This window comes from Pan paniscus, chromosome 5 (genome assembly GCF_029289425.2).
Source record: "Pan paniscus chromosome 5, NHGRI_mPanPan1-v2.0_pri, whole genome shotgun sequence".
NCBI classification, from domain to species: Eukaryota; Metazoa; Chordata; class Mammalia; order Primates; family Hominidae; genus Pan; species Pan paniscus.
In genome coordinates, this window is record NC_073254.2 from 136,504,724 (window position 1) to 136,532,613 (window position 27,890).

Genomic DNA, 27,890 nt, shown 5'->3' on the forward strand with positions numbered 1-27,890 from the left:
AAGAAGTTGAATTCCTGAATAGACCAATAACAAGTTTTGAAATTGAGGCAGTAATTAATAGCCTACCAACCAAAAAAAGTCCAGGACCAGATGGATTCACAGCCAAATTCTACCTGAGGTGAAAAGAGGAGCCGGTACCATTCCTTCTGAAACTATTCCAAACAATAGAAAAAGAGAGAATCCTCCCTAACTTATTTTGTGAGGCCGGCATCATCCTGATACCAAAACCTGGCAGAGATGCAACAAAAAAAGAAAATTCCAGGCCAATATCCCTGATAGACATCGATAGAAAAATCCTCAATAAAATACTGGCAAACTAAATCCAGCAACACATCAAAACGCTTATCCACCACAATCAAGTTGGCTTCATCCCTGGGACATAAATAAAGATTTAATTGGGAAAGGCAGAGCCTGGGTTCAAGGGAGAACAAGAATTACCCCCAGAAGGTCTATTTCTTGACTGTTTTTTTTTTTTGTGAAGGAGCTCCAACTTTTGATTTGTTTTGTTTAGCTCTTCATTTCTAATGAAAATAAAACTTTGCTAATGATTATTGTGGCTGTGCCTTGTTTTCAATGTTAGGGTGACACTTGCTTACTGAATAAGAATTGACCATTTCCTTCTGAGATCACACACTGGTACATTATACCTGCTATATCCCTTCCTGTCTGTTGGTGGTTTGTCATAGACCCTACTGGTCGACCACTGGTTATGTCCAGCTAAAGTTCTGGAAGGTTTATTAGGATGAAGAAATGCAGACACCGGTCAGATTTTTCAAGGAATATGCAACTAAGTGGAGTAAATAAAATTTGGCTTTCTCTCTTAATAAGAAGCATACAGAGTCTTTTGTCACATGAAGTTTCCAGAGCTGGGAGGATGCATCCATCACAGACTCCTCCAGTGTTACTGAAGAGATATTAGCTTCCAAATCTGGTGAAGTAAACTGAAGTGTAACAACCACCCAGAGTCTACAGCCCAGTGGGAGACACTTAACAATGACACTTAGCATTTACTGTGTTAGTTAACATTTAGCAGATCTTTGTTAAAGTAGTAGCAGATTTTTCTTAAAGTAGTCTCTGATTACAAAAGTTTTAATATCATCCTCTTACTTCAAGCATTTGATTTTCCAAATTTCTCCTTTTGTCTCTCATAAACAGGGAGAAGAGGAAACTTTCCACTTATTCACCATCATTCATTCCAACTGCTAAACAGATCCAGGCTTCTAACAGCTAATAAATGAAACTGAGAGGTTTGAGAAGACAATAAGTAAGTCTGCAGGACGCTGAGGGAAGTATTTCTGATTCCTAGCAACTGCAAACAGTGAATAGATAACCAAAGGAGACCTCCTCAGTTAATAGCTTGGGCAATATCTGGTGTAGTCACTTAAGAGCATTGCACTACGTCTCTGCCCTAAACATTTCCTCCCCTTTTGCTTTGCTGAGGTGACAAAAAAAACTCTGCTTTAATCAAGGTTTTGGGTTCAGAGTAAAGGCTTTTATAAAATAATATAAAATAAAAATATTATATAACCCTGTAGTTATGCTGTATAGTTATGCTGTGTAACTTCCTCAAGCCCTTTATCAGAGAAACCCAGCTTTACACAATGGTGATGAAAACACACTTGGAGCCCAGGGGAGGATGTGTAATCTCTATTGTTTCTATGCGTCACCGCTTAGTTGGTGGAGAGAGACCATTTCATGGGTCTCTGACAGTCTTATTGCCCTGGTTTTCTTTGATTTTTTTCTTTTCTACCCATCTCCTCTCTTTCTCTCCATGGTACTGGATCCTCTCCATTCATTCTTTGTGTCAAAGGTCAAGGAGACAAAACAAATCTTTGGCTGAGAATTCTAGACCAGTGCCGTCCATTAGAGTAGCCACTAGACACACATACCTATCAAACATGTAAAATGTGACTAGTGTGAATGAATTTTAAATTCAGTTTAATTTTAATTAATTTAGATTTAAAAATTGAGGCTATTAAACACCACTAAACACAACTTTGTTATTTTGGTAGAACTACATTTCACTCTAGCCTTTGAAAATTTACCATGAGTTGAGATGTGCTAAGAATGTCAAATACACACGGGAGTTCAAATAGTTAGTATAAAAAATATATAAAATGTCTCGTTAATAATTTTTATATTGGCTGGGTATGGGTACCTCATTCCTACAATCCCAATACTTTGGGAGGCCAAGGTGGGAGGATCACTTGAGGCCAGGATTTAAGACCAGCCTGAGCAACAAAGCAAGACCTCCATCTCTACCAAAAATAGTAATAATTATATTTATTATGATAGATAATAATAACATTTATTATGTTACTATGTTGAAATAAAAATTTTTGGATAATTAAAATAAATGATATATTATTAAAACTAATGTCACCTATTTCTTTTTATTATTTAATATGGCTATAAGAAAATATAAAATTCTATAGGTGGTTCTCATAATTCTAATATATTCAATGCCAAGAGGCTCCCCTCCTTCCAAGGTGAGAAAAACAAGGGATGGGGAACAAGCCTCATCCTGAAGCCATCATCAGTTCCTATACCCAGCATCACTGAGCATACCAGATTAAGCTGTCTTCAGCAGGGTGGGGAACAAAGACTTTGGGCCAAGGGACTTTTGATGGTTGGGTTAGGAGAGAAAGAAGAGGAAGGTGTAGACAGGTAGGAGAATACCCCAAGGCCTGGAATATTTTCAGGATAGCTAGTTGGGTGCTAATTTAAGAGGGAGGGCCTTAGGCATGAATATCTTGGGTTCCTGGGAGGAATGCATATATTATAAATGAGAAAGAGGCAACTGAGCAGAAGATGGAAAAAATCCTAAAAAGAAGCTTTAGGATAGATTGTAGGCAAGAATTCTTATGGAGGCATCAGTTTAAAATACATGACATTGTGATACTCCTTCTAATGTCAGATACCTTCTTCCAGATTCTATTCCTGGTCTTCTGTGGAGCAGGCTTGAAGGTTCTTCCATTGATGACTCAGCTGTGTGCCAATAACCCTATTTCCTTTATGCCTATTGCAATGTCCTTTTGAAGAGACAGTTGAGTAAGTGGAGAACAAACAATTTCCCTGCAGTGTTCTAAAGTCCAAAAATGTAGAATTTCAGTGGTCATTTATATCGTTTAAACTGTACCCATCGGTACAGTTTCAGACCTTTATTGCATCCTGATTTTAAAGGGGTGGGGAAAGAGAGACAGAGAGAGAGACAGAGAGAGAGAGAGAGAGAGAGAGAGAGAGAGATTATGTGCCTTGCCCAGGATCAGTCACTACTGAGGATCAGCTGAAGCCCCTAGAAACAGAACTGGACAGGGACTCAGAACAGGCTCCTGAATCCTAATTGACGTCTATCACGAACGTATCACTTATACCAGTTTTATTTATTTTGATTATTTTTTAATTTTTATTTTTTGTGGGTACATAGTAGGTATATATATTTATGGGGTACATGAGATATTTTCATACAGGCATACAATGCATAACAATCACATCGGGTAAATGGGGTATCTATTACCTCAAGCATTTATCTTTTCTGTCACAAACAATCCATTTTTATCTTAATTATTATTAAATGTACAAAAAATTATTATCAACTGTACTTACCCTGTTGCACTGTCAAATACTTGATCTTATTCATTCTTGTACTTTTTTTTTTAAGACAGGGTCTCACTCTGTTGCCCAGATTGGAGGGCAGTGGCACAATCATGGCTCACTGCAGCCTCAACCTCCTGGCCTTAATCAATCCTCCCACTTCAGCCTCCTGAGTAGCTGGGACCACAGGTATGCACTATACATATATATGTGTGTATATATATATATATATATATATATATATATATATATTTTTTTTTTTTTTTTGTAGAGACAGGGGTCTATGTTACCCAAGCTGGTCTCAAACTCCTGAGCTCAAGCAATCCTCCCACTTTGGCATCCCAAAGTGCAGAGATTACAGGCTTGTGCCACCATGCCCGGCCCAGATCTTATTCATTCTATCTAACTATATTTTTGTACCCATTAACCATCTCCACTCCTCTTGAAACTACCCTTCCCAGCCTCTGATATCCATCATTTTACTCCATATCTCCATGAGTCCACTGTTTTAATTTTTAGCTCCTACAAATAAATGAGAACATGCAAAGTCTGTCTTTCTGTCCTGACATATTTCATTGAACATAATGACCTCTAGTTCCATCCATGTTTTGCAAATGACAGGACCTCATTCTTCTTTATGGCTGAATAGTACTCCATTGTGTATATGTACCATATTTTCTTTATTTCATTAATCTATTGGAGGACACTTAGATTTCTTCCAAATCTTAGCTATCGTCAGTAGTGCTGCAGTAAACATGGGAGTGCAGATATCTCTTCGATATACTGATTTCCTTTATTTTGGGTATATACCCAGCAGTGGGATTGCTGGATCATATGATCATTCTATTTTTTGTTTTTTGAGGAACCTCCAAACCGTTCTCCATAGTGGTTATACTAATTTACATTCCCACCAACAGTGTACCAGAGTTCCCTCTTCTCCACATCTTTGCAAGCATTCACTATTGCCTGTTTTGGATAAAAGCCATTTTTAACTAGGGTAAGATAATATCTCATTATAGTTTTGATTTGCATTTCTCTGATGACCAATGATGTTGAGCACCTTTTCATATACCTGTTTGCCATTTGTATGTGTATGTCTTCTTTTGAGAAATGTCCATTCAGATCTTTTGCCCATCTTTAATTGGATTATTAATTTTTTCCTATGGAGTTGTTTGAACTCCTTATATATTCTGGTTATTAATAGCACAAGGGTGTCAGATACATAGTTTACAAATATTTTCTCCAATTCCGTAGGGTGGTATCACACTAATTATAACTTGTACTTGCAATTTGGGCTCTCTGCAGAGCCCAGTAGATTCTGGGCTGCCTTGTAGGCCGCCCTTGTGTGCCAGTGGTCTGGTGAAGATTACTATGTATTTAATTCAGTACATTTGAATTTTAAATGTGTTCTGGTCACAAAGAAAACATCCTTTGGAAGATTTTTTAGAGGATGAAAATGATAGTAGAAATTCTGAATTAATAAGCTTTGGAGTAAGAAAGTATTTTCAAAGAATATTATTTATCCTTTATTTTAGAAGTTTCCTGGCCTGACCATCAAGCAATATTTCATGAGAAAAGGAAGGAATTTGGTTGATGCCAGCTATATTAAAACTAAATAAATTAAAATAAATTAAAATTAAATGTTATTTATAAATGTTTCAAAATTATCATTGAATAAATAGCTTGGTGATTTATTGACTTGGTGATTACAAATCAAGGGTAGCGTCAGAAGGCTAAAGCTATAAGCCAAGCTAATACATGAGAAAAATCAAATCATATATTTTTTTTAGAAATATGGAATTATTTATTTAAGGAATACAATATACAGTATCTAGAAACTACTGTCTATATTTAGGAAACTCTATGCTATATCATTTCATTCTTTTTTTTTTCAGCAAAGAGACAAATACACAACTGTTTGTATTTGTGCTGTTTTTTTTTCCCATTACCATACGCGAATGGAATGAACAGCTTCTCTGAGGATGGATAGTGTAAGATGTGGAATTCCTGCCTGCTATCTTGTAAGGAGCTATTTGCATATGAAATTTTGTGGACATGAGACTGAAAATGCGTGATTTATAAGCAAAAGGAAAAAAAAACCTTTAAACCTTCATGCCCTGCATTTCAAATTTCTGGCTGATTTATAAACCTTTCAAAGCTCATGCTATGAAGCAATTCAAAATTTCTATGTCTATACATGTTTAGCTAACATTAACTCAACTAGCCGCCCTGTGGCATTTTCCGTGCTATTCTTCATTTTTTCCGTCTATATTTTTTCTCGTCTCGCTTTTTTAGAAATGTTATTCCTATTTCTGTCACACTGTCACCTTTTAGTCTGTCTTGCAAGAATGTAACATCAGCAGCCAAATGAACCTAGGAAAGAAGAAAAAAACAGGCCTGTGTCATTTAATTAAAAAACAAAAAACTAAATTTTCTCAGTCTTTTTTCAGCTTTCTTTACTTTCCTTAAGAAATGATTTTTAAAAAAGCTTGTTCGTGGATAAAGGGCCCTTTACTGAGTGTCCTCCAGAGATGGTCCAGCTGTGTGTCAGCTCTGTGGTGTGAATCTGCAAAGAGAAGGGTGGTCCAGGCCAACTAGGATGACTGGGACACCCAGACTCTGCCAAGCTTAGCTCAATGTGCAAGGCTGAACTCTGGATCCATCTTTAGAAGAACACAAATTCCCAGCTCGGAGATAGCCTTGACCCACTGTGCTTAGCCAGCAGAATTTCCAAGAATAAATGGATTCTTAAATGATTGCTCTCAAACAGATTTGCCATAAATCATTCTATCATTAGCTAAATAACATAATCACTTATCCCAACAACATTTAGCAGTCACTTATGGCTTTGAGAGCTTTGAGAATAATATCAATTAAATGAATTATAGATATAAAATTAAAGATTGAATTTACAGACATGAATATTTGATACTCAGGCCTTCTTTTTCTCTGTAAGGTATTTCCCATTTCCCAGGCACTGAGTAAGCAGGGCTTACTTCTTTATTCATTAAAATGTGTCCATATAAGAGCAGCATGATATTGCTGACCTACCCCCAATAGTGTATTTGTTCAGAGTTATTTTGATTTATTGGGAAAAATAAGATAAATAAGTAAAAGCACCTAGTAAAAGCAAATAATATGTGAAAAATGCCCACGTGTAGCGGGCAATTAATTGATGTTTATTGAATCTTACCTGACTCAGTCCCCTCTCTCTCTAAGAATTCCTTAGCTAGCCAGCCTCAATTTGTTAAACCATTAGTGTACCAAATTATCTGGCTCATTCTGGGCCCGGCCTTGCAATGCCTACCTTTTAACAGAGAATATAGATTGCACTTGGAAATACAGAAGCAACATTCATCCTCAACTTTTTCTTCCATAAGATTTTTTAAGTCTTTGTCAAAATTTAACAGAACATAAATTAACAGGGAGACAATGTTGAAGCTATTTGGATATTTGGGGACACATGAGGTCTGATACCAGCTGTCATTCAGCAAATATAATCAACTGCTATTTATGAGAGTGGAAGACATTCTTATCCTATTATTGGCTTGGTTTTATGGTTTTTCCCTTTGCCCATAAACGCTTATAATGCTTTCCCACCTCTTCCTTGATCTCATGGCCACCAACTACAGGACAAGTCTAAAAAGATGCTAGGGTAGAAGCATGGAGAATCTGTGTGAAGAATACATTATTTCTATTGTTTTATGCTTTTGGATTACTTGTTATTCTATTTTCCCCCAATTATCATAAATAATTTAAAATTACATGCATGCCTCATTATTAGGTAGCTCAATACATGGCAAGACTTTGGTTGCTATCTGGTTCCACCATTCTTAATAGCTAAGCTTCTGGGAAAATGAGACTTTGTTGACTGTTACCTCTTCTTAAGCTGTTGTTGGCTCACAAATCTATGACAGATTGTCTTCTTTTCCTCCACTTTCCCAAAGGAGCTTCTACCAAGGCCCTTCTGGGTCTTTTGGTTCCTAAATGTTGTGAATATTTTTCAGGTCCGGTTTAACTTAGACTCTTTGCTGTACTTGTTCTTATTAATCAGTCTGTCCTCTTGAAATGATCTCCTCTCTTGTTTCTATGACTCCTTCTTTTCCTACCTCTGATTTCTTTTTCTTGGTATCCTTTTCAGCCTTTGTGCCCTCTGTTTAACCTACTTATTATATTTTATTGCTTCCTACGGTTCTGTTACTCCCTTTTATTCTTGCTCTACAGACTCTGCCTAGGCATTCTTTTCCTATTCTAATGCTTCTTCAATCCATGTCTCTCTGTGATCTCCAGACAGGGATAAACAACTGCTTGCTGGATAGCCTCACTTGCATGTGTTAAACACCTCAACTCCAGCAGGCTCAAAATCGAACTCCTCACTTTGTCTCTACCAAGCCCAGATGTACTCCTCTTGGTTTTGTTCCTCTTGGTTTAATAGTACAACCATCTCTACAGGTTTCTCAGAAACTTACAAATCATTCTTGAATCTTTTTCTCAATTTTATTCCTTTCAGCCAGTTCATGACCTAGTCCATAACCTGTTCCATCTTTTTGATGTTGTTCAAATGGTCTTCCTCTCCCCATTCCTGCAGTCAGGGTTTTGTTCTCGTTTTACCTGAGGTTACCATCATAACTTCCAAAGTGCCCTAATCCTTTCCTTCAGCATTGTTCCCTCTGATATACTTTCATTTGGTTGATAAAGAAATGAAATTCCTAAAACACAAATTTCAAAATATTATTCTACTGTTTCTAAACCTATATTGATTTCTGTTGCTTTCAATATAAAAATCTGAATTTCCAAGCTTGTCATATGAATCCCTTTTCTTAAAATCAGGCTTCTGTAAAGAATTTAAGCCTCCTTTCTCATGACAATCTGTCTCCCAATTTATATGTCAGTCGTACTGAACTAATTCAAGTTCTTTGTTCCTTGAGTGAAACACTCTTTTTGTACCTTTGGACATGCTGATTCTTCTACCTGTTATATTATTTTTCTCCTGCTCCTGTTACCCAAGGCTTTTATCTAACTCCTATTTTTCCTTCAAAAGCCAGTTTAGAGTTTCCGTAGGAAGTCTACAAGTTTTTCCTGCCACAGGTCCTCTCATAGCCTTAATTATACTTCTTTGTACATCTGACTTTTCCATTAGACAGAAGATTCTTTAAAGACAGCAACTATGTCTTGTTCATCTGTGTATACTCAGTGCCTGACACTTAGCAGATACTAATAACTGTTTCAGTTAAACCAATGAATAATTCTGGTGTAAAATCCAGCCTCCACAATGGCCAATGATCCCTGCCTCCTGTTATTCACACCCTCAGGTAGCACCCTCCTACATGGCACCAGGGTTGGCAGCATAAGTGGCCATGTTGTGATTAGATCTACAAAGAGGTCCATGTGGCCAGGAACTTCATGAAGCTTCCTGCCAACTGCCAGCAAGGCACTGGGGCTGTGTGAGTGAGCTTGGAAGTAGATTCTCCAGCCTCAGTCAAGTCGCCAGAGGTTGCAGCCCTGGCCAGCAGCTTGACTGCATGTGTATTAAGCCATGAAAGACTCTGAATGACAACCACTTAGCTAAGCTGCTCCCAGATTTCTGATCCTCAGAAACTGTGTGAGATAATAAACGTTTGTTTTTTTAAGCTGCTACATTTTGGGGGTAATTTGTAACACACCATTAGATAACCAATATACCCAGCAAAATGAATTATGTATATTGGTTATCTTATTTTAGCCTTAGAAGGACTAAGAGATTCTTCATTCATTCTTCACTTATTCAACTTTACCATTTCCAAGGCACCTCTGATAATCCCACAGAGCAAGTTGCAGTAGCACAGAGAAGATCGCCCAGCAGGGAGCTCTTCCACAAACTCCACCAGGGGATTCTTCTCTAGAATCAGGGAAAATTCATTTTTGCTTGAATTGTTACAGGTCACACTTGGTGTAATTCCCAGGTACATCTTGAAAGCGACCTGATAAGAAAAAAACAAAATTACTAAAACTTGGTCTAGAACAAATAACTATTAGCAGACTAAACAAATACCCAGTTCTAGGCATTGCAGCACAATGGTTAAGCACATGGAGTCTATAGTCAGGAAGTCCGGCTTCACCCTTAGCTTTGCAATTTATTGATCCTATGATGTGAAATTTTTAAATATTTTTACTTGTGAGTCACTTCCAAGATTGTCAAATAGGAACAGCTCTGGTCTATAGCTCCCAGTGAGATCAATGGAGAAGATGGGTAATTTCTGCATTTCCAACTGAGGTACCTGGTTCATCTCACTGGGACTGGTTGGACAGTGGGTGCGGCCCATGGAGAGTGAGCCGAAGCAGGGCAGGGCATCGCCTCACGTGGGAAGTGCAAGGGATCAGGGAATTTCCCTTTCCTAGCCAAGGGAAGCCATGAGTAACTGTACTTGGAGGAACTGTACACTTCTGCCCAAATACTGAGCTTTTCTCACAGTCTTCGCATCTGCAGGAACAGGAGATTCCCTCCCGAGCCTGTGACTGGCTCAGCAGGTCCCACGCCCATGGAGCCTTGCTCACTGCTAGCACAGAAGCCTGAGATCGACCTGAGATGCTGAAGCTTGGCGGGGGGAGGGGTGTCTGCCATTGCTGAGGTTTGAGTAGGCGGTTCTATGCTCACAGTGTAAACAAAAAGGCAGGGAAGATTGAACTGGGTGGAGCCCACCGCAGCGCAGCAAGGCCTACTGCCTCCTTAGATTCCACCTCTGGGGGCAGGGCATATCTGAACAAAAGTCAGCAGAAAACTTCTGCAGACTTAAACGTTCCTGCCTGACAGCTCTGAAGAGAGCAGTGGTTCTCCCAGCATAGTGTTCGAGCTCCGATAACAGACAGACTGCCTCCTCAAGTGGGTCCATGACCCCCATGTAGCCTGACTGAGAGACACCTCCCCGTGGGAGCTGACAGACACCTCATACAGGCAGGTGCCCCTCTGGGACAAAGCTTCCAGAGGAAGGATCAGGCAGCAATTATCTGCTGTTCTGCAGCCTCCACTGGGGATACCCAGGCAAAGAGAGTCTGGAGTGGACCTCCAGAAAACTCCAACAGACCTGCAGCTGAGGTGCCTGTCTGTTAGAAGGAAAACTAACGAACAGAAAGGAATAGTATCAACATCGACAAAAAGGACATCCACACCAAACCCCATCCATAGGTCACCAACATCAAAGACCAAAGGTAGATAAAACCACAAACATGGGGAGAAACCAGAGCAGAAAAGCTGAAAATTCCAAAAACCAGAACACCTCTTCTCCTCCAAAAGAACACAACTCTTTGCCAGCAAGGAAACAAAACTGGATAGAGAATGAATTTGACAAGTTGACAGAAGTAGGCTTCAGAGGTCAGTAATAACAAACTTCTCCGAGCTAAAGAAGCACATTCTAATCCATTGCAATGAAGCTAAAAACCTTGAAAAAAGGTTAGACGAATGGCTAACTAGAATAACCAGTGTAGAGAAGAGCTTAAATGACCTGATGGAGCTGAAAACCACAGTACAAGAACTTCATGAAGCATACACAAGCTTCAATAGCCGATTCGATCAAGTGGAAAAAAGGATATCAGTGACTGAAGATCAAATTGATGAAATAAAGTGAGAAGGCAAGATTAGAGAAAAAAGGGTGAAAAGAAATGAACAAAGCCTCCAAGAAATATGGGACTATGTGAAAAGACCAAATCTACATTTGATCAGTGTACCTGAAAGTGATGGGGAGAATGGAACCAAGTTAGAAAACACTCTTCAGGATATTATCCAGGAGAACTTCCCCAACCTATCAAGGCAGGTCAACATTCAAATTCAGGAAATACACAGAACACCACAAAGATACTCCTCAAGAAGATCAACCCCAAGACACATAATTGTCAGATTCACCAAGGTTGAAATGAAGGAAAAAATGTTAAGGGCAGCCAGAGAGAAAGGTTGGGTTACCCATAAAGGGAAGCCCATCAGACTAACAGCAGATTTCTTGGCAGAAACACTACAAGCCAGAAGAGAGTGGGGGCCAATATTCAACATTCCTAAAGAAAAGGATTTTCAACACAGAATTGCATATCCAGCCAAATAAAGCTTCATAAGTGAAGGAGAAATAAAATCCTTTTCAGACAAGCAAATGCTGAGAGATTTTGTTACCACCAGGCCTGCCTTACAAGAGCTCCTGAAGGAAGCACTAAACATGGAAAGGAACAACCAATACCAGCCACTGCAAAAACATGCAGTGACACTATGAAGAAACTGCATCAACTACTGGGCAAAATAACCAGCTAGCATCATAATGACAGGATCAAATTCACACATAACAATATTAACCTTAAATATAATGGGCTAAATGCCCCAATTAAAAGACACAGACTGGCAAATTGGATGAAGATTCAAGACCCATCAGTGTGCTGTATTCAGGAGACCCATCTCATGTGCAAAGACACACAGAGGCTCAAAATAAAGAGATGGAGGAAGATCTACCAAGCAAATGGAAAGAAAAAAAAAAAGTAGGGGTTGCCATCCTGATCTCTGATAAAACAGACTTTAAACCAACAAAGATCAAAAGAGACAAAGAAGGCCATTACATAATGGTAAAGGGATCAATTCAACAAGAAGAGCTAACTATCCTAAATATATGTGCACCCAATACAGGAGCATCCAGATTCATAAAGCAAGTTCTTAGAGACCTGCAAAGAGACTTAGACTCCCACACAATAATAATGGAAGACTTTGACACCTCACTGTCAATATTAGACAGATCAACGAGACAGAAAATTAAAAAGGATATCCAGGACTTGAACTCAGCTTTGGACCAAGTAGACCTAATAGACATCTATAGAACTCTCCAACCCAAATCAACAGAAATACATTCTTCTCAGCACCACATCGCACTTATTCTAACATTGACCACATAATTGGAAGTAAAACCCTCTTCAGCAAATGTAAAAGAACAGAAATTATAACAAACTGTCTCTCAGACCACAGTGCAATCAAATTAGAACTCAGGAGTAAAAAACTCACTCAAAACCGCACAACTACATGGAAGCTGAAAAATCTGCTCCAATGACTACTGTGTAAATAACGAAATGAAGGCATAAATAAAAAATGTTCTTAGAAACCAATGAGAAAAAAGGCACAATGTACCAGAACCTCCGGGACACATTTAAAGCAGTGTGTAGAGGGAAATTTATAGCACTAAATGCCCACAAGACAAAGCAGGAAAGATCTAAAATTAACACCCTAACATCACAATTCAAAGAACTAGAGAAGCAAGAGCAAAGAAACTCGAAAGCTAGTAGAAGACAAGAAGTAACTAAGATCAGAGCAGAACTGAAGGAGATAGGGACACACACACAAAAAAACCCTTCAAAAAATCAATGAATCCAGGAGCTGTTTTTTTGAAAAGATCAACAAAATAGATCTACCGCTAGCACGACTAATAAAGAAGAAAAGACAGAATCATCAAATAGACACAATAAAAAATGATAAAGGGGGATATCACCACCAATCCCACAGAAATACAAACTACCATCAGAGAATACTATAAACACCTCTACGCAAATAAACTAGAAACTCTAGAAGAAATGGATAAATTCCTGGACACATACACCCTCCCAAGACTAAGCCAGGAAGCAGTTGAATCTCTGAATAGACTAATAACAGGTTCTGAAATTGAGGCAATAATTAATAGCCTACCAACCAAAAAAAGTCCAGGACCAGACGGATTCACAGCCAAATTCTACCAAGAGGTACAAAAAGAAGCTGGTATTATTCCTTCTGAAACTATTCCAATCAACAGAAAAAGAAGGAATCCTCCCTAACTCATTTTATGAAGCCAGCCTCATCCTGATACCAAAGCCTGGCAGAGACACAACAAAAAAGAGAATTTTTGGCCAATATCCCTGATGAACATTAATGCAAAAATCCTCAGTAAGATACTGGCAAACTGAATCCAGCAGCACATCAAAAAGCTTATCCACCACCATCAAGTCAGCTTCATCCCTGGGATGCAAGGCTGGTTAAACATATGCAATCCATCACATAAACAGAACCAAAGACAAAAGCCACATGATTATCTCAATAGATGCAGAAAAGGCCTTCAACAAAATTCAACAGCCCTTCATGCTAAAAACTCTCTATAAACTAGGTATTGATGGAATGTATCTCAAAATAATAAGAGCTATTTAGGACAAACCCACAGCCAATATCATATTGAATGGGCAAAAACTGGAAGCATTCCCTTTGAAAACTGGCACAAGACAAGGATGCCCTCTCTCACCACTCCTATTCAACATAGTATTGGAAGTTCTGGCCAGGGCAATCAGGCAAGAGAAAGAAATAAAGAGTATTCAATTAGGAAAAGAGGAAGTCAAATTGTCTCTGTTTGCAGACGACATGATTGTATATTTAGAAAACCCCATCGTCTCAGCCCAAAATCTCCTTAAGCTGATAAGCAACTTCAGCAAAGTCTCAGCATACAAAATCAATGTGCAAAAATCACAAGCATTCTTACACACCAATAACAGACAAACAGAGAGCCAAATCATGAGTGAACTCCCATTCACAAATCCTACAAAGCAAATAAAATACCTAGGAATCCATCTTACAAGGGATGTGAAGGACCTCTTCAAGGAGAATTACAAACCACTTCTCAAGTAAATAAGAGAGGACACAAACAAAAGGAAAAACATTCCATGCTCATGGATAGAAAGAATCAATATCATGAAAATGGCCATACTGCCCAAGGTAATTTATAGATTCAACGCCATCCCCATCAAGCTACCAATGACTTTCTTCACAGAATTGGAAAAAACTCCTCTAAAGTTCATATAGAACCAAAAAAGAGCCCGCATTGCCAAGACAATCCTAAGCAAAAAGAACAAAGCTGGAGGCATCACGCTACCTGACTTCAAACTATACTACAAGGTTACAGTAACCAAAACAGCATGGTACTGGTACCAAAACAGATATATAGACCAATGGAACAGAACAGAGGCCTCAGAAATAACACCACACCTCTACAACCATCTGATCTTTGACAAACCTGACAAAAACAAGAAATAGGGAAAGGATTCCCTGTTTAATAAATGTGTTGGGAAAACTGGCTAGCCATATGTAGAAAGCTGAAACTGGATCCCTTCCTTACACCTTATACAAAAACTAACTCAAGATGGATTAAAGACTTAAATGTAAAACCTAAAACCATGAAAATCCTAGAAGAAAACCTCGGCAATACCATTCAGGACATAGGCATGGGCAAAGACTTCATGACTAAAACACCAAAAGCAATGGCAACAAAAGCCAAAATAAACAAACGGGATCTAATTAAACTAAAGAGTTTCTAACACAGCAAAAGCAACTATCATCAGACTGAGCAGGCAACCTACAGAATGGGAGAAAATTTTTGCAATCTACTCATCTGGCAAAAGGTTAATATCCAGAGTCTACAAAGAACTTAAACAAATGTACAAGGAAAAAACAACCCCATCAAAAAGTGGGCAAAGGATATGAACAGACACTTGTCAAAAAAAGACATTTATGCAGCCAACAGACATGAAAAAATGCCCATCATCACTGTTCATCAGAGAAATGCAAATCAAAACCACAATGAAATACCATCTCTTGCCAGTTAGAATGGCAATCATCAAAAAGTCAGGAAACAACAGATGCTGGAGAGGATGTGGAGAAGTAGGAACACTTTTACACTGTTGGTGGGAGTGTAAATTAGTTCAACAATTTTGGAAGACAGTGTGGCAATTCCTCAATGATCTAGAACTAGAAATACCATTTGACCCAGCGATCCCATTACTGGGTATATATGCAAAGGATTATAAATCATGCTACTATAAAGACACATGCACATGTATGTTTATTATGGCACTATTCACAATAGCAAAGACTTGGAACCAACCCAAACGTCCATCAGTGATAGACTGGATAAAGAAAATGTGGCACATATACACCAGGGAATACCATGCAGCCATAAAAAAGGATGAGTTCATGTCATTTGCAGGGACATGGATGAAGCTGGAAACCGTCATTCTCAACAAGATATCATAAGGACAGAGAACCAAACACTGTACGTTCTCACTCCTAAGTGGGAGTTGAACAATGAGAACACATGGACACAGGTAGGGGAGCATCACACACCGGGACCTGTCAGGCTGGGGGGCTGGGGGAGGGATAGCTTTAGGAGAAATACCTAATGTAAATGACGAGGTGATTGGTGCACCAAACCATCATGGCACATGTATACCTATGTAACAAACCTGCACGTTGTGCACATGTACCCTAGAACTTAAAGTATAAAAATAAATAAATAAATAAAAATAAATACTATTTTTAATGTATAGAATATTGTAAGAGGATAATTTTCTGTGGAGATAATATGGTTTGTAAAAAATTACATTAAATCATTATTTTCAAAATCTTTTTAAAAGATATATATCCTTTAGGGGAGTAAGAAATTAAAATATTATTAATCATCAACATATCAGCTGATATTTGTCACACTGATACTAGTAAAGTATAAAACCCTGGACTAGAAGGGACCCAGGACACATTTGCCACAACAGTGTGGTGACAGTCAAAGCAGAGGATGCTAGGGGCAGATTAGACCCAAGAATACATTTTGGGAAGTGGAGGGAACAATTTTGGAGTAGCTGGCCGTTATCTGTTGTCTCAGTTACCTGTGGTCAAGATAATTTGAAAATGTTAGATAGAAAATTCTAGAAGTATATAATTCATAAGTTTTAAATTGTGCTTCTGAGCAGTGTGATGAAACCTCTCACTGTCCGTACTCCATACTGCCCAGAACGTGAATCATCCCTTTGTTCAGTATATTCACACTGTTTATGCTATGACCTGCCCATGGGTCACTTGTTAACTGCCTCAGTTGGCAGATTTTAAAAAAACATAATATATACGGGTTTGGTACTGTCTGCAGTTTGGGGGTCTTGGTTGCAGGTATCCCCTGTGGGTCTTGGTTGCAGGTATCCCCTGTGGGTAACAGGGGACTACACTACTATCAAAGACAAGTCTCTAAGGAACAAGTGGTAGTGGTGGGAGGCACATAAATGAATTATAAAGTAACTTCGCAAAAACATCTGCTTTTTTACAGTGCTTGAAGAATTTTACAATGTGGAAATGGAAGAAATCTTGCAGACTGTGTCTTTTAAGGCCTTAGTTTCAAAAATAAGTAAACTGGTGTTCAGAGAAGTCAAATGACACTGCCAAGACCATGCTATAACTTAATTCCTTGGCTCCTAGTCCAAGGCAATTTCTTTTCACAAAATACACAGGCCTGGACTTTGAAGTTTATTAATGAAATTTTGTCAGCTTGATATGTTGCCATCTTTCAAGTGCAGAAATTAATTAATTTTTAAAATTAAGAGCTGTGTAGGAGAGAAATGGAAGCAATTTTCTTAAATTACTTATAATCAGAAGGACTAGGAGATTCCTTATTCATTCTTCATTTATTCAACAGAAACTTCTTGAGCACTGCCAGTCTGGCACAGTACCTGGCACACAGTGGGAGTTCAATAGCCATTTGCAAGACAAATTATAGAATGGGCATCTATTGACTGAATGTTTGCCAGGTAGACAAGACTAGGGGTCTGGAGGTAAGTGACAAAGACATTCTAGGTAGTGGGAACATGTCATGAGCATAAAATACCATGATGGGGTTCAGGGAATCTCTACATCTATCAACTTGTGAGCAGTTGTGAGCCCCAAAGGTGTGAACTGGCTAATGCAGAATTCAATTTCAGTTTTAGAAGGATCCTTTTCTTGTCAGCATAGAGAATGGATTTAGGGTTATGGATGGGAGTGAGCATGAGGTCAAGGGCTGAGATACTAATCAAAAGGTTACTATTATAGTAAGCCTAGGAAAGAAATGATGAGGACTCTTCTCATTTTGACTTTCCTTCAAAACTCAAACTCTCCCTAAACTTTCCCACGTAAAATGCACATATCCCAAATCCTAAAATTTGATCTCTAACACTAGCCAGTTTAGGAAGATAAAAAATGAAAGGGGGAAAGTTGAAGGCATTTCCCCTAAGAAGTGGAACAAGACAGGGATGCCTACTTTCACCACTTCTATTCAACACAGTGCTATTAATAGAAATCCCATCCATAGCAATCAGGCAAGAGAAAGAAATAAAGGGCATCCAAATTAGAAAAGAGGAAGTCAAACTATCTCCATTTGTCAGGATAATCATATATCTAGAAAAACCTAAAGACTCCTCCAAAAGACTACTAGATTTGATAAATGAATTTAGTAAAGTCTTAGTTTACAAAACTAATGTACCCAAATCAGTAGCCCTGCTATACACCAACAACAACCAAGCTGAGAGCCAAATCAAGAACTCAATCCCTTTTATAAGAGTTGTAAAAAAAAAAAAAACCCACCGACGAATATACTTAATCAAAGAGGTGGAAGATCTCTATAAGGAGAACTATAAAATGCAGCTGAAAGAAGTCATAGATGACACAAACACAGGGAAATATATGCCATGCTCCTGGATTGGAAGAATCAATATTGTGAAAATAACCATACTTCCCAAAGCAATCTACAGATTCAGTGCAATTCCTATCAAAATACCAACATCATTTTTCACAGAATTAGAAAAAACAATCCTAAAGTTTATATGGAACCAAAAAAAGAGCCCCAACAGCCAAAGCAATACTAAGTAAAAAGAATAAATCTGGAGGCATCACATTACCTTACTTCAAATTATACTACAAAGGTATAGTTATCAAAACAGCATAGCACTGGTACAAAAGTAGATACATAGACCAATGGAACAGAATAGAGAACTCAGAACCAATTGATCTTTGACAAAGCATACAAAAACATAAACTGGGGAAAGGACACTGTATCCATTAAAAGGTGCTTGGAAAACAGGATAGCAACATGTACAGGAATGAAACTGGATCCCTGTCACTCACCATATACAAAAATCAACTCAAGATGGATCAAACGCTTATTTCTAAGATGTGAAACCATAAAATTTCTAGAAGAAAACGTAATAAAAACTCTTCTGGACATTGGCCTAGGCAAGGAATTTATGACTAAGACCCAAAAAGCAAATGCAACAAAACCAAAAATAAATAAATGGGACCTAATTAAACTAAAAAGCTTCTGATAAACATCAGAGTAAACAGGCAACCCACAAAATGGGAGAAGATATTTGTAAACTATGCATCTGACAAAGGACTAATATCCAGTATCTATAAGGAACTCAAACAAATCAGCAAGAAGAAAACAAATAATCCCATCAAAAAGTGAGCAAATGACATCAATAGACATTTCTCAAAAGAAGATATACAAATGGACAACAAACATGTGAAAAAATGCTCAACATCACTAATCATTAGGGAAATGTAAATTAAAACCACAATGAGATACCACCTTATTCCAGTAATAATGGCTATTACTAAAAAGGCAAAAACAATAGATACTGGTATGAGTTTTGTGAAAACAGAATGCTTGTAGAATGCTGGTAGGAATGTAAATTAGTACAACCTCTATAAAACAGTATGGAGATTTCTTTCTTTCCTTCTATGTATTTATTTATGAGACAGGGTCTTGCTCTGTCACCCAGACTGGAATGCAGTGGCATGATTTGGCTCACCACAACCTCAGCCTCCTGGGCTCAAGCGATCCTCCCATCTCTGCCTCCTGAGTAGCTGGGACTACAGGTGCATGCCATCGAGCCTGGCTAATTTTTTTTTGGTATTTTTTTGTAGAGATGGAGATTCACCATGTTGCCTAGGCTGGTCTCGAACTCCTTGGCTCAAGCAATCCACCTGCCTCGACCTCCCAAAATGCTAGGATTATAGACATGAACCATGGCACCTTTCTTTCATTCTTAAAGAAAGAACTTTAAGTACTAAAAGTAGATCTACTATTCAGTCCAGCAATCCCACTACTGGGTATCTATCCAAAGAAAAAGAAGTCATTATATATTTTAAAAAACACCTGCACATGTATATTTATTGCAACACAATTCACAATTGCAAAGATATGAAACCAATCTAAGTACCCATTAACTGATGAATAGATAAAGAAACTGTGGTGTATATATACCATAGAATACTACTCAGTCATAAAAAAGAATGAAATAATGTCTTTTGCAGCAACTTGATGGAGCTAGAGGCTGTTATTCCAAGCGAAGTAACTCAGAAATGGAAAATCAAAAACTGTAGTTCTCACTTATAAGTGGAAATTAAGCTATGGGTACGTAAAGGCTTATGGAGTGGTATAATGGACTTTGGAGACTCAGAAAGAGGGAGATTGGGAAGGGGATGAGGGATAAAAAAATACATATTGGGTACACATACATATCCGGTGATGGGTGCACTAAAATCTCATATATATATATGTATATTTATATGTATATTTCATCCATGTAACCAAAACCCACTTGTACTCCAAAAGCTATTGATATATATATATAATTTTCATATGTATTTATATATATGAAAAAAGACAGCAAATCCCTGTCTTCCAAATCTCAAGTCATAGGAAGAGAAAAAAATTCATAAAATTCTAGGTTTGGAGATTTGATTTGTCGGCTGAAACCTCTTTCTGTTAATGTTGATTCCTTACACTGGAAAAATCCTAGACTATTATTTGTACGAGTGAGAATTTCTTTTCTGATTTTCAATCCAAACCACATGGAAAGAAGGTTAAAATGGAGCCTGTGCACTTTGAATTTATTCTCAGCATTTAGGCTGCAGTATCACAGCCCAATTTCCACCAGTAGGAGGCATTATCTAAACATGTTGAGAAATATTCGTTCCTAAGGAATGACATTGTTTCCTTATCTGGCTCAGTTCAGTCTGAGAAGAAGGACTGTTGTTTCTGATGAAGAAAGAGCTCCACCCTCAGCCACTGCCACAGCTGCTCTGCCAATAACAAAGGCACAGCATTTTCCCTCTGTGCATCTCCAACATGGATGCTTTTCAGGGCATTTTAAAATTCTTCCTTAATCAGAAAACTGTTATTGGCTACAGCTTCATGGCTCTGCTGACCGTGGGAAGTGAGCGTCTCTTTTCTGTTGTGGCTTTTAAGTGCCCCTGCAGCACTGAGAATATGACCTATGGGCTGGTTTTCCTCTTTGCTCCTGCCTGGGTGTTACTGATCCTGGGATTCTTTCTGAACAATAGGTCGTGGAGACTCTTCACAGGCTGCTGTGTGAATCCCAGGAAAATCTTCCCCAGAGGCCACAGCTGCCGTTTCTTCTACGTCCTCGGCCAGATCACTCTGAGCTCATTGGTGGCTCCAGTGATGTGGCTTTCTGTGGCTCTGCTCAATGGAACTTTCTATGAATGTGCCATGAGCGGGACGAGAAGTTCAGGACTCCTGGAACTGATTTGCAAGGGTAAGCCCAAAGAGTGCTGGGAAGAACTTCACAAAGTATCTTGTGGCAAAACTAGCATGCTACCCACCGTCAATGAAGAACTGAAACTCTCCCTTCAGGCCCAGTCTCAGGTAAGAAAAGACAAACTCGCCTTTTTCTCTCAGCATGAGCTCGAAGTATTCTCTCTGTGCTCCTTTCAGCCAGGGCTGTCTGTGTCCTGTCAGAATATTTTGAAACTAAATGGAAACTGAAACATGATGCAGCATTGAGACTATCTCAGGAAAAGCTTTTGAAAGGCTGGATGGCTCAGTAAAGTTGCTGACTGGATTATCTCTTTTCCAGTTCTGAAAAGAAAATATCCACTGGATTGTCCACATGTAAATACTTAAGTACTTTAAAACAGTCTCTCTGGGTCGACCTTGTAAATAAATAATGCCTAACACTAAATCATAAATTGAGTGTTAATGGCAGAGCTGTAATTAGAAATTACTGCCTTCTATCAATTATTTACATTCAAGTTGGTTTCTCAAACACACACATATATTATTCATCTATTAAAATGTAGCTGAATGAAATGAGTTATTACTTTTCAAAGTTGCATGTAATATAATTAGTGTGGAGATTCTCTTGAATGATTTCTGGCAACTGCTATCTTTGTGTATAAATATTGTCAAGATTGAGAAGAATTTTCCTTGTATGGTAGGAATCAGCAGTTTTTAAATAGCCTTCTGTGAAAAAGTGACCGTACTCTCTAGGGAGATTATGTTTTATACTCTTTGTGCTGTACAGCTAAAGGGGTTCTTAATTACTTAAGAAGCTCAAGATTTGGGCATTGTTTTATTTAACAGAAGGAAATCATATCTTTACCTAATTGATGCAGGGAAGTAGCCTGTCATTCCTCCAGGCACATGAACACAAATCCAGATGTACAGCCTTAGGAAGGACTAACTTCCCATTTATAGGTAGTAAGAATTGCATTCCCAAAAGCAAAACAAGTGGTAAGAGTTGATAAGCAGATCCACAAATTGTCAGGAATGCTATCTGTTTCAGAATAAAGGCACAGAAATAGCATTATTTTACTTTTTCAACAAGGATTTGCCTTGTTAACAACACATCAAGGCAAAATCTGTTTTTAAAATCATACACTCCAAAGCTGGTTGGCAGTAAAGTCATATTCTTCATAAATTGATAAGTCAAAAAATACTCCAAAACAAAATATTTTCTTTAATGCATAAAGCACATCTTAGATAAAACATATCAGGCTCCCAAATGTCTTGTGTCTTTTATTGAAGAAGGGTATAACTTACAACTCTTATGACAGAATGATTGATTTATGGTGTATGTCCTCAGTCACCAGGCTCCATTCAGTCAGTGGCAGGCCCAAACACTTATCATTGTGTGAGCTTCTCCTCTCTAAACACAGGTACAAGGAAATCATGCACATCATGTCATAGCTTAGGCTGAGCACACTGACCTGCTGATTCTTCATCAGAATGAGAAGGAAGGACCTGGGGCTGATTCCTGTGGGAAGATGCATAAGGAATGTGGGCAAGAGAAGATGTATCAATAGCAGGTGCTGACTACAGAGGTTCAGATAGGCAGGAGGCAACATATAGTCCAGACCAACAATAGCTGTACATGTGCCTGGAGGCGGAAAAGAACATTCATCCATGGGTGGGGCAGATAAAAAATCTAGCTGGATGACTCTCTATTCTTAAGGAAGATAGAATGGAGTAGTGGAAAGAGCTCAGTCTTGGAATTGTCTGGCGTTGGGTTTGCATGCTGATGCTACCAATCACCAGCTATGTGACCTAGAACTAGTGGTTCGACCTCTTTGAGTCCCAGTTTTCTCATAGTTACTGGTAATATCACTTACTTTGGAGAGTTGTTGGAATATTTAGAGATGATAGATACAAATGGGCATAAAGCTTCTGGTACACAGTATTTGTTCCAAGTCAGTGAGGAAAACTGCCATGGTTTGGGGGAGGACATATGCAAAATAAGACACTATTGAGGGCTGGTATGGAAGCATCCACCAAGCTCTAGTTTGACTCTGGGTACTGTGAATTGAGGGAAAGCATCGGTCAATGCAAACGTCATGTGAAAGGGGGAAGGGGACCTGAAGCTGATGGAATAGTTTATAATTCAGCTGGAACTGGCTCAGATACTGAGATCAGATGGTGTACAGAAGCCTCAGCTGTGGAAAAAGAGGAAGACAGACGATGAAGGAAAGAGGAAGATATAAGGTAGCCAACCACAATCCATTCAGGGACTTTCACATGATGGTAGTTGTGCCTCACTCATTAATTATAAGTACAGAAAGATATTATGAGTTCAGTAACACATTTACATAAGTGCATATACATTTGAAGAATAGCAGCATATAATATTAGCTAAAACTTAATGAATACATGTGTCCAGTATCATTTCATTAGGTCCACCAAATTACCCTTCAAGGTGAGTAACCCCCATTTCACAAGTGAAGAAACTGAGATAAAAAGAATACGCATAGTAAGGGGAAAGTTTAGATTTAAACCTGAGTATTGCCAGTCCAGAGTTGGCATTTGTGCAGAGGCTGAGACCCTTCACAAACACTCTATATCTGAGTCAAAGTTTGGGAACCACTGATTTAAAGCTTATTTGTGGTTTTGTTATGGTCTGAATGGGTTCATTTGTAGATTATTATTTCTATTTTCAAATAGGCTCATCTGCTAAAGAATATTAAAGATCATTTAAACTAAATGTCAAGAGACACTTTGAAAAAGATGTTAGTTTTCCAAACATAAAATTAATTTCAATTGTGAAAACAGAGTTAGAGCCAAAAAAGTTAGAAGATAATTTAAGCTATTTAAACTTCTGCTTTTAAGATCCAGGGGAGAAAAGCTGAACCATTTCATATTCAGGAAAGAGTTTGTTTTTTCTAATTACCAAAAATCAAGACAAATCATTTTCAAGGTTTTAATGATCCTATTTTTTTCTCAGCCTTTAAATTCTTATAGCTTCAGCTTCCTGATTGTATCGTCTGTCTCCCTTTTCCATGGACAGTAAGTAATGACAGAAAAAAATTAGTCTCTAGCCATGTATATACATTTATCAATGCCTAAAAATGCCTGGCTGAAGAGCTGGTCATTTACTCAAATGACCACATTTACTTATGCACAGAATATTTTCCTCTCAGAGCTAATACTATTTGAGCTTGATTTCTGTAAGTCTTATGTAATCTATACTTTGTACTCTTTTCTATCTGCCTGCCTTCTGGTTATTTCTTTGCACCAGCAATGTTGGGGAGGAGAATAGAGATTAGGTAAACCCTAACTTTATTTTGAGTTTACCTAATAAATTCAAAAAGTGAGTTTAAAGTGTTTAAAAATTAAGATGAATGATTTCAAATGAGGTATGTCAAAGACTGTGGTAATAATTTAGCTATACACTTCTCAATAATACCCCAGCTCCCTAAATGACTTTGCTTTCACGTGTACTCAATATTTCTTTCTTCTTAAGATTCTAGGATGGTGCCTGATTTGTTCAGCATCTTTCTTCTCTCTGCTCACCACATGTTATGCTCGCTGCCGATCTAAAGTTAGCTACCTTCAGCTGAGTTTTTGGAAGACATATGCACAAAAGGAGAAGGAGCAGTTGGAAAATACATTTCTGGACTATGCCAACAAGCTGAGCGAGAGGAACCTGAAATGTTTTTTTGAAAACAAGAGGCCAGATCCTTTTCCCATGCCTACGTTTGCTGCCTGGGAGGCTGCTTCAGAGCTGCATTCTTTCCACCAAAGCCAGCAACACTATAGCACCCTCCACAGAGTGGTGGACAATGGTCTGGAACTTAGCCCTGAGGATGATGAGACGACAATGGTCCTTGTGGGTACTACCCACAATATGTAGCTCATCCACCATCAATGACTCATGGTGTTGAGTGGCATGCTCATTCTGTGATCCTGCTAATGTGTCACCAGCAACCTGTGTATCTCTGTATTTTCTTACATTTGGAGTATGTTTACAAGACAATAACACAAAGGAAACTGCTTTGAAGCTCTCAAGTGGAACATCAGGATGTGCTCAAATTGATGCTGAGGGGTGACAAAGGTGCTCTTGCATTGGTGGAGAGGGGCTCAGTAGGCCCAAATGTTGCTCCAAGATCTAAGATTTTATCATTCAACAGACAGACTCATGTGAGAGGGCTCATCAGTCTCTGTAAATATTGGTTGCAGAATTTAGGGGCAGAAGCAATGGCTTGTGAGTGAGCAAGTTACTCTTAACACAGGTTGCCCTACACAGTGGCTCCTGCAGTGTGATCAGCAGGAGTCTCTGTCCTACAAATCTACCCTTTTAAGGATGTATGAAATTGTGGAATTCATTCCCTCAGAATCTGAAGACCTCAGTTCTCAAAAATGACAAGTTGCAAGAGTATGATACCTAAAACTGAAAGTTTTTCACATGTTTTCACTGTATACTGAAAATACGCCCCTGGAAGCAGGGCTGCATCATAATTTTTGTGGGCTTTATGTACTTTTGCCTTTGCGAACCATTTCCTACATTCAAAATAGTAGTAACAAATATATATATATATATACACACACACAGAAATATATATTTATAACTGCATTGATAAAAGGTGAATATATTAGCATTTTCTTCAACCTAAAAGTTTATGTATTTTCTTCTGATTTTAAAAGAAATTAAAAACATTTTAGTGGGCCCTTACAAGTATTATGGTCCTTAGGCACAGTGCTTACTAGGCCGTGGGTATGTCTTAGTGCGTTTGGGCTACTATAACAAAATATCATATATAGGTGGCTTATACAAAATAGAAATTTATTTCTCACAGTTCTGGAGGCTGGGAAGTCCGAGGTCAGGCTGCCAGCATGCTCAGGTTCTGGTGAGAGCAATTTTCCAGGTTGCAAACTGCTTGCTGACTTCTCAGTGTCCTTCCATGGTGGAAAGTGCAAATAAGCTCCCTCGAGCATTTTTATAAGGCACTAATCCCATTCCTGGAGGCTCCACCTTCATGACCCAATTACTTCTCAAAGGCTCTGCTTCTTAGTACTATCAGCTTGGGGGTTAAGATTTCAACATATGAAATTGGGGGAGACACAAACATTCAGACTATAGTAGGGTAAATTGACCTTGGCTAAAGGTCTGGGGACACTGTCCAAATCAGTACTGGCATAAAACTGTATTGCAGTCTTACATTTATCAGAAATAATGCAAATCTTGCATTCTACAATGTACTATATCCACGTTAGTATGTATATATATATGTGTATGTGTATATGTACATAAATTCTCCTTAAATCTCTGAGAAGAATTGTGCTTTAAAAAAGAACTATGTTTTGTGCTGTGGCTCATACCTTACAGTGGTAGTCTATGTCTCCTAGTTTGAGAAAGCTGAATATTAACTTCTTATTAACATGAAACATGATGGCAAACTGAATCCTACACGTATAGGACCCAGAACATATCTATGTTATTGTCGTTTACAAGAAGAAATATGTATTTGGTCTTTCTTCCTATTCCTGGTGCAGAGCTCCTAAAACCTTTGGGACCTCCGAAGTGATGTGTCTGGTAGTACGCGAATGAGATGACTGATAGTTAGGGGTTTCTGAATGACCTCAGAATGGGGTCTGGTTGCCACGGGAACCAACCATGTGTTTAGAGGGTTGGAACTTTCAGCCCCACTCCCAGATCTTGGGGAAGGAAGAGGGGCTGAAGGTTGAGTCGATCACAAATGGATAATGATTTAATCAATCATGCCTAAGAATAAAGCTTCCCATACAAATCCAAAGGACAAGGTTCAGAGAGCTTCTGCATTGCTCAATACATGAAGAGTGGTGCACCCAAAGGGGCCGTGGAAGCTCCGTGCCCCTTCCCCCAAACCTGTTCCTGTGCCTCCATCTGGCTGTTTCTGAGTTATATTATTTTATAATAGACTGATGATAGTAAATAAAGCCCTTTCCTGAGTTCTGTGAGCTGCTCTAGGAAATGGTGAAATCTGAGAAGGAAATCATGGGAACCTCTGCTTTGTAGCCATGTCAGATAGAAGATGTGAGTAACTTTGGAACCTACTGCTTGTGACTGGTGTCTGAAGTTGGGGGAGGTCTTATGGGACTGAGCCCTTAACCTGCTGGGGATCTGCACTTAATGCCGATTAATGCCAGAATTGAATTGTATGATATCCAGTTGGTATTGGAGAATTGGCCAGTGTGGGAGAAAACCCACACAGTTGGTGGCAAGGAGTGTTCAGTGTTGAGTGTGAATGTCAATTAAAAAAGGTTTGTTTTTTCTACGTACAATATCTTTGGGAACTTGGAGGTGCAGGGTCAGATGTCTGTGTGTGTATGTGGCAGGGACAGAACAGGGATTAGGGATGTGAGGGGGTAGAGTTTTCAGAATAAAGGGAGAGAAAATTCAGCAAAGAGTTCTCCTTCTTAATCTTTCTTGACTTAAAGTTTTTCTGCCCTTAAGTGTCTTCTGAGCTGGAAAAAGACATATAGGAACTGGCCGATGCCGATGCCTCTCTTGCAGTGTGTGAGAGGCTGAAACAGAAGTTCTACAGAAGTAGGTTAGCTGTAAGGAGCTGAGGATTGAGGAGTCATATCTGGGGGATATTCCTGCCACCCTCAAGTCCAGGGACTTTCTGCACTCAAAAAACTTACGCTCATGACAATGACTGCCTCATTCAAGAAAATCCAAGCTGACTGGCAAGAAGCCGGCAGCCTGGGTACTTGTTGCTGCAGCTTAATAAGTAGCAGAAGAGCTCATCCTCCTCCTCTGGAAGAAGCCACTTAACAGGTTCTCATCCTGACTCCTAAATTCCTTAACAGTCCTTTACTCAGGAATAAAACAAGTCCAAGAAAACTTCTCTCTCCCACAAGTAGTCCTGGAGGCAGTGGAGTAAGATAGGGAGAGCAAATTGGTGTCTGCTCTTGAGTATCTTGAGG

General features: G+C 38.7%; 2 protein-coding genes across 3 annotated transcripts in view; one reads left to right on the forward strand and one right to left on the reverse strand.

Annotated features, from left to right (window-relative positions):
* Positions 1-2,859: 2,859 nt before the first annotated feature.
* Positions 2,860-27,890, reverse strand: part of TRAPPC3L (trafficking protein particle complex subunit 3L) — a 51,840-nt gene continuing 26,809 nt past the window's right edge. Inside the window, exons 1-4 of one of the 2 annotated variants that reach the window (XM_055114080.2) lie at positions 26,301-26,519; positions 25,776-26,002; positions 9,369-9,554; positions 2,860-5,967 (exon numbers count right to left, since the gene is read on the reverse strand). In XM_055114080.2, the coding sequence (XP_054970055.1) occupies positions 5,848-5,967; positions 9,369-9,554; positions 25,776-25,916 (447 nt within the window). In that variant the 5' untranslated portion in view covers positions 25,917-26,002; positions 26,301-26,519 and the 3' untranslated portion in view covers positions 2,860-5,847. Of the gene's footprint in view, positions 5,968-9,368; positions 9,555-25,775; positions 26,003-26,300; positions 26,520-27,890 lie in introns of those variants that run through there. The other variant, XM_003827569.5, reaches the window with a different exon arrangement.
* CALHM5 (calcium homeostasis modulator family member 5) lies at positions 20,479-26,308 on the forward strand. The gene is made up of 2 exons (XM_003827570.6): positions 20,479-21,074; positions 24,445-26,308. Exons 1-2 carry the CDS (start codon positions 20,535-20,537, stop codon positions 24,832-24,834), a joined length of 930 nt encoding a protein of 309 aa, XP_003827618.1. The 5' UTR covers positions 20,479-20,534; the 3' UTR covers positions 24,835-26,308.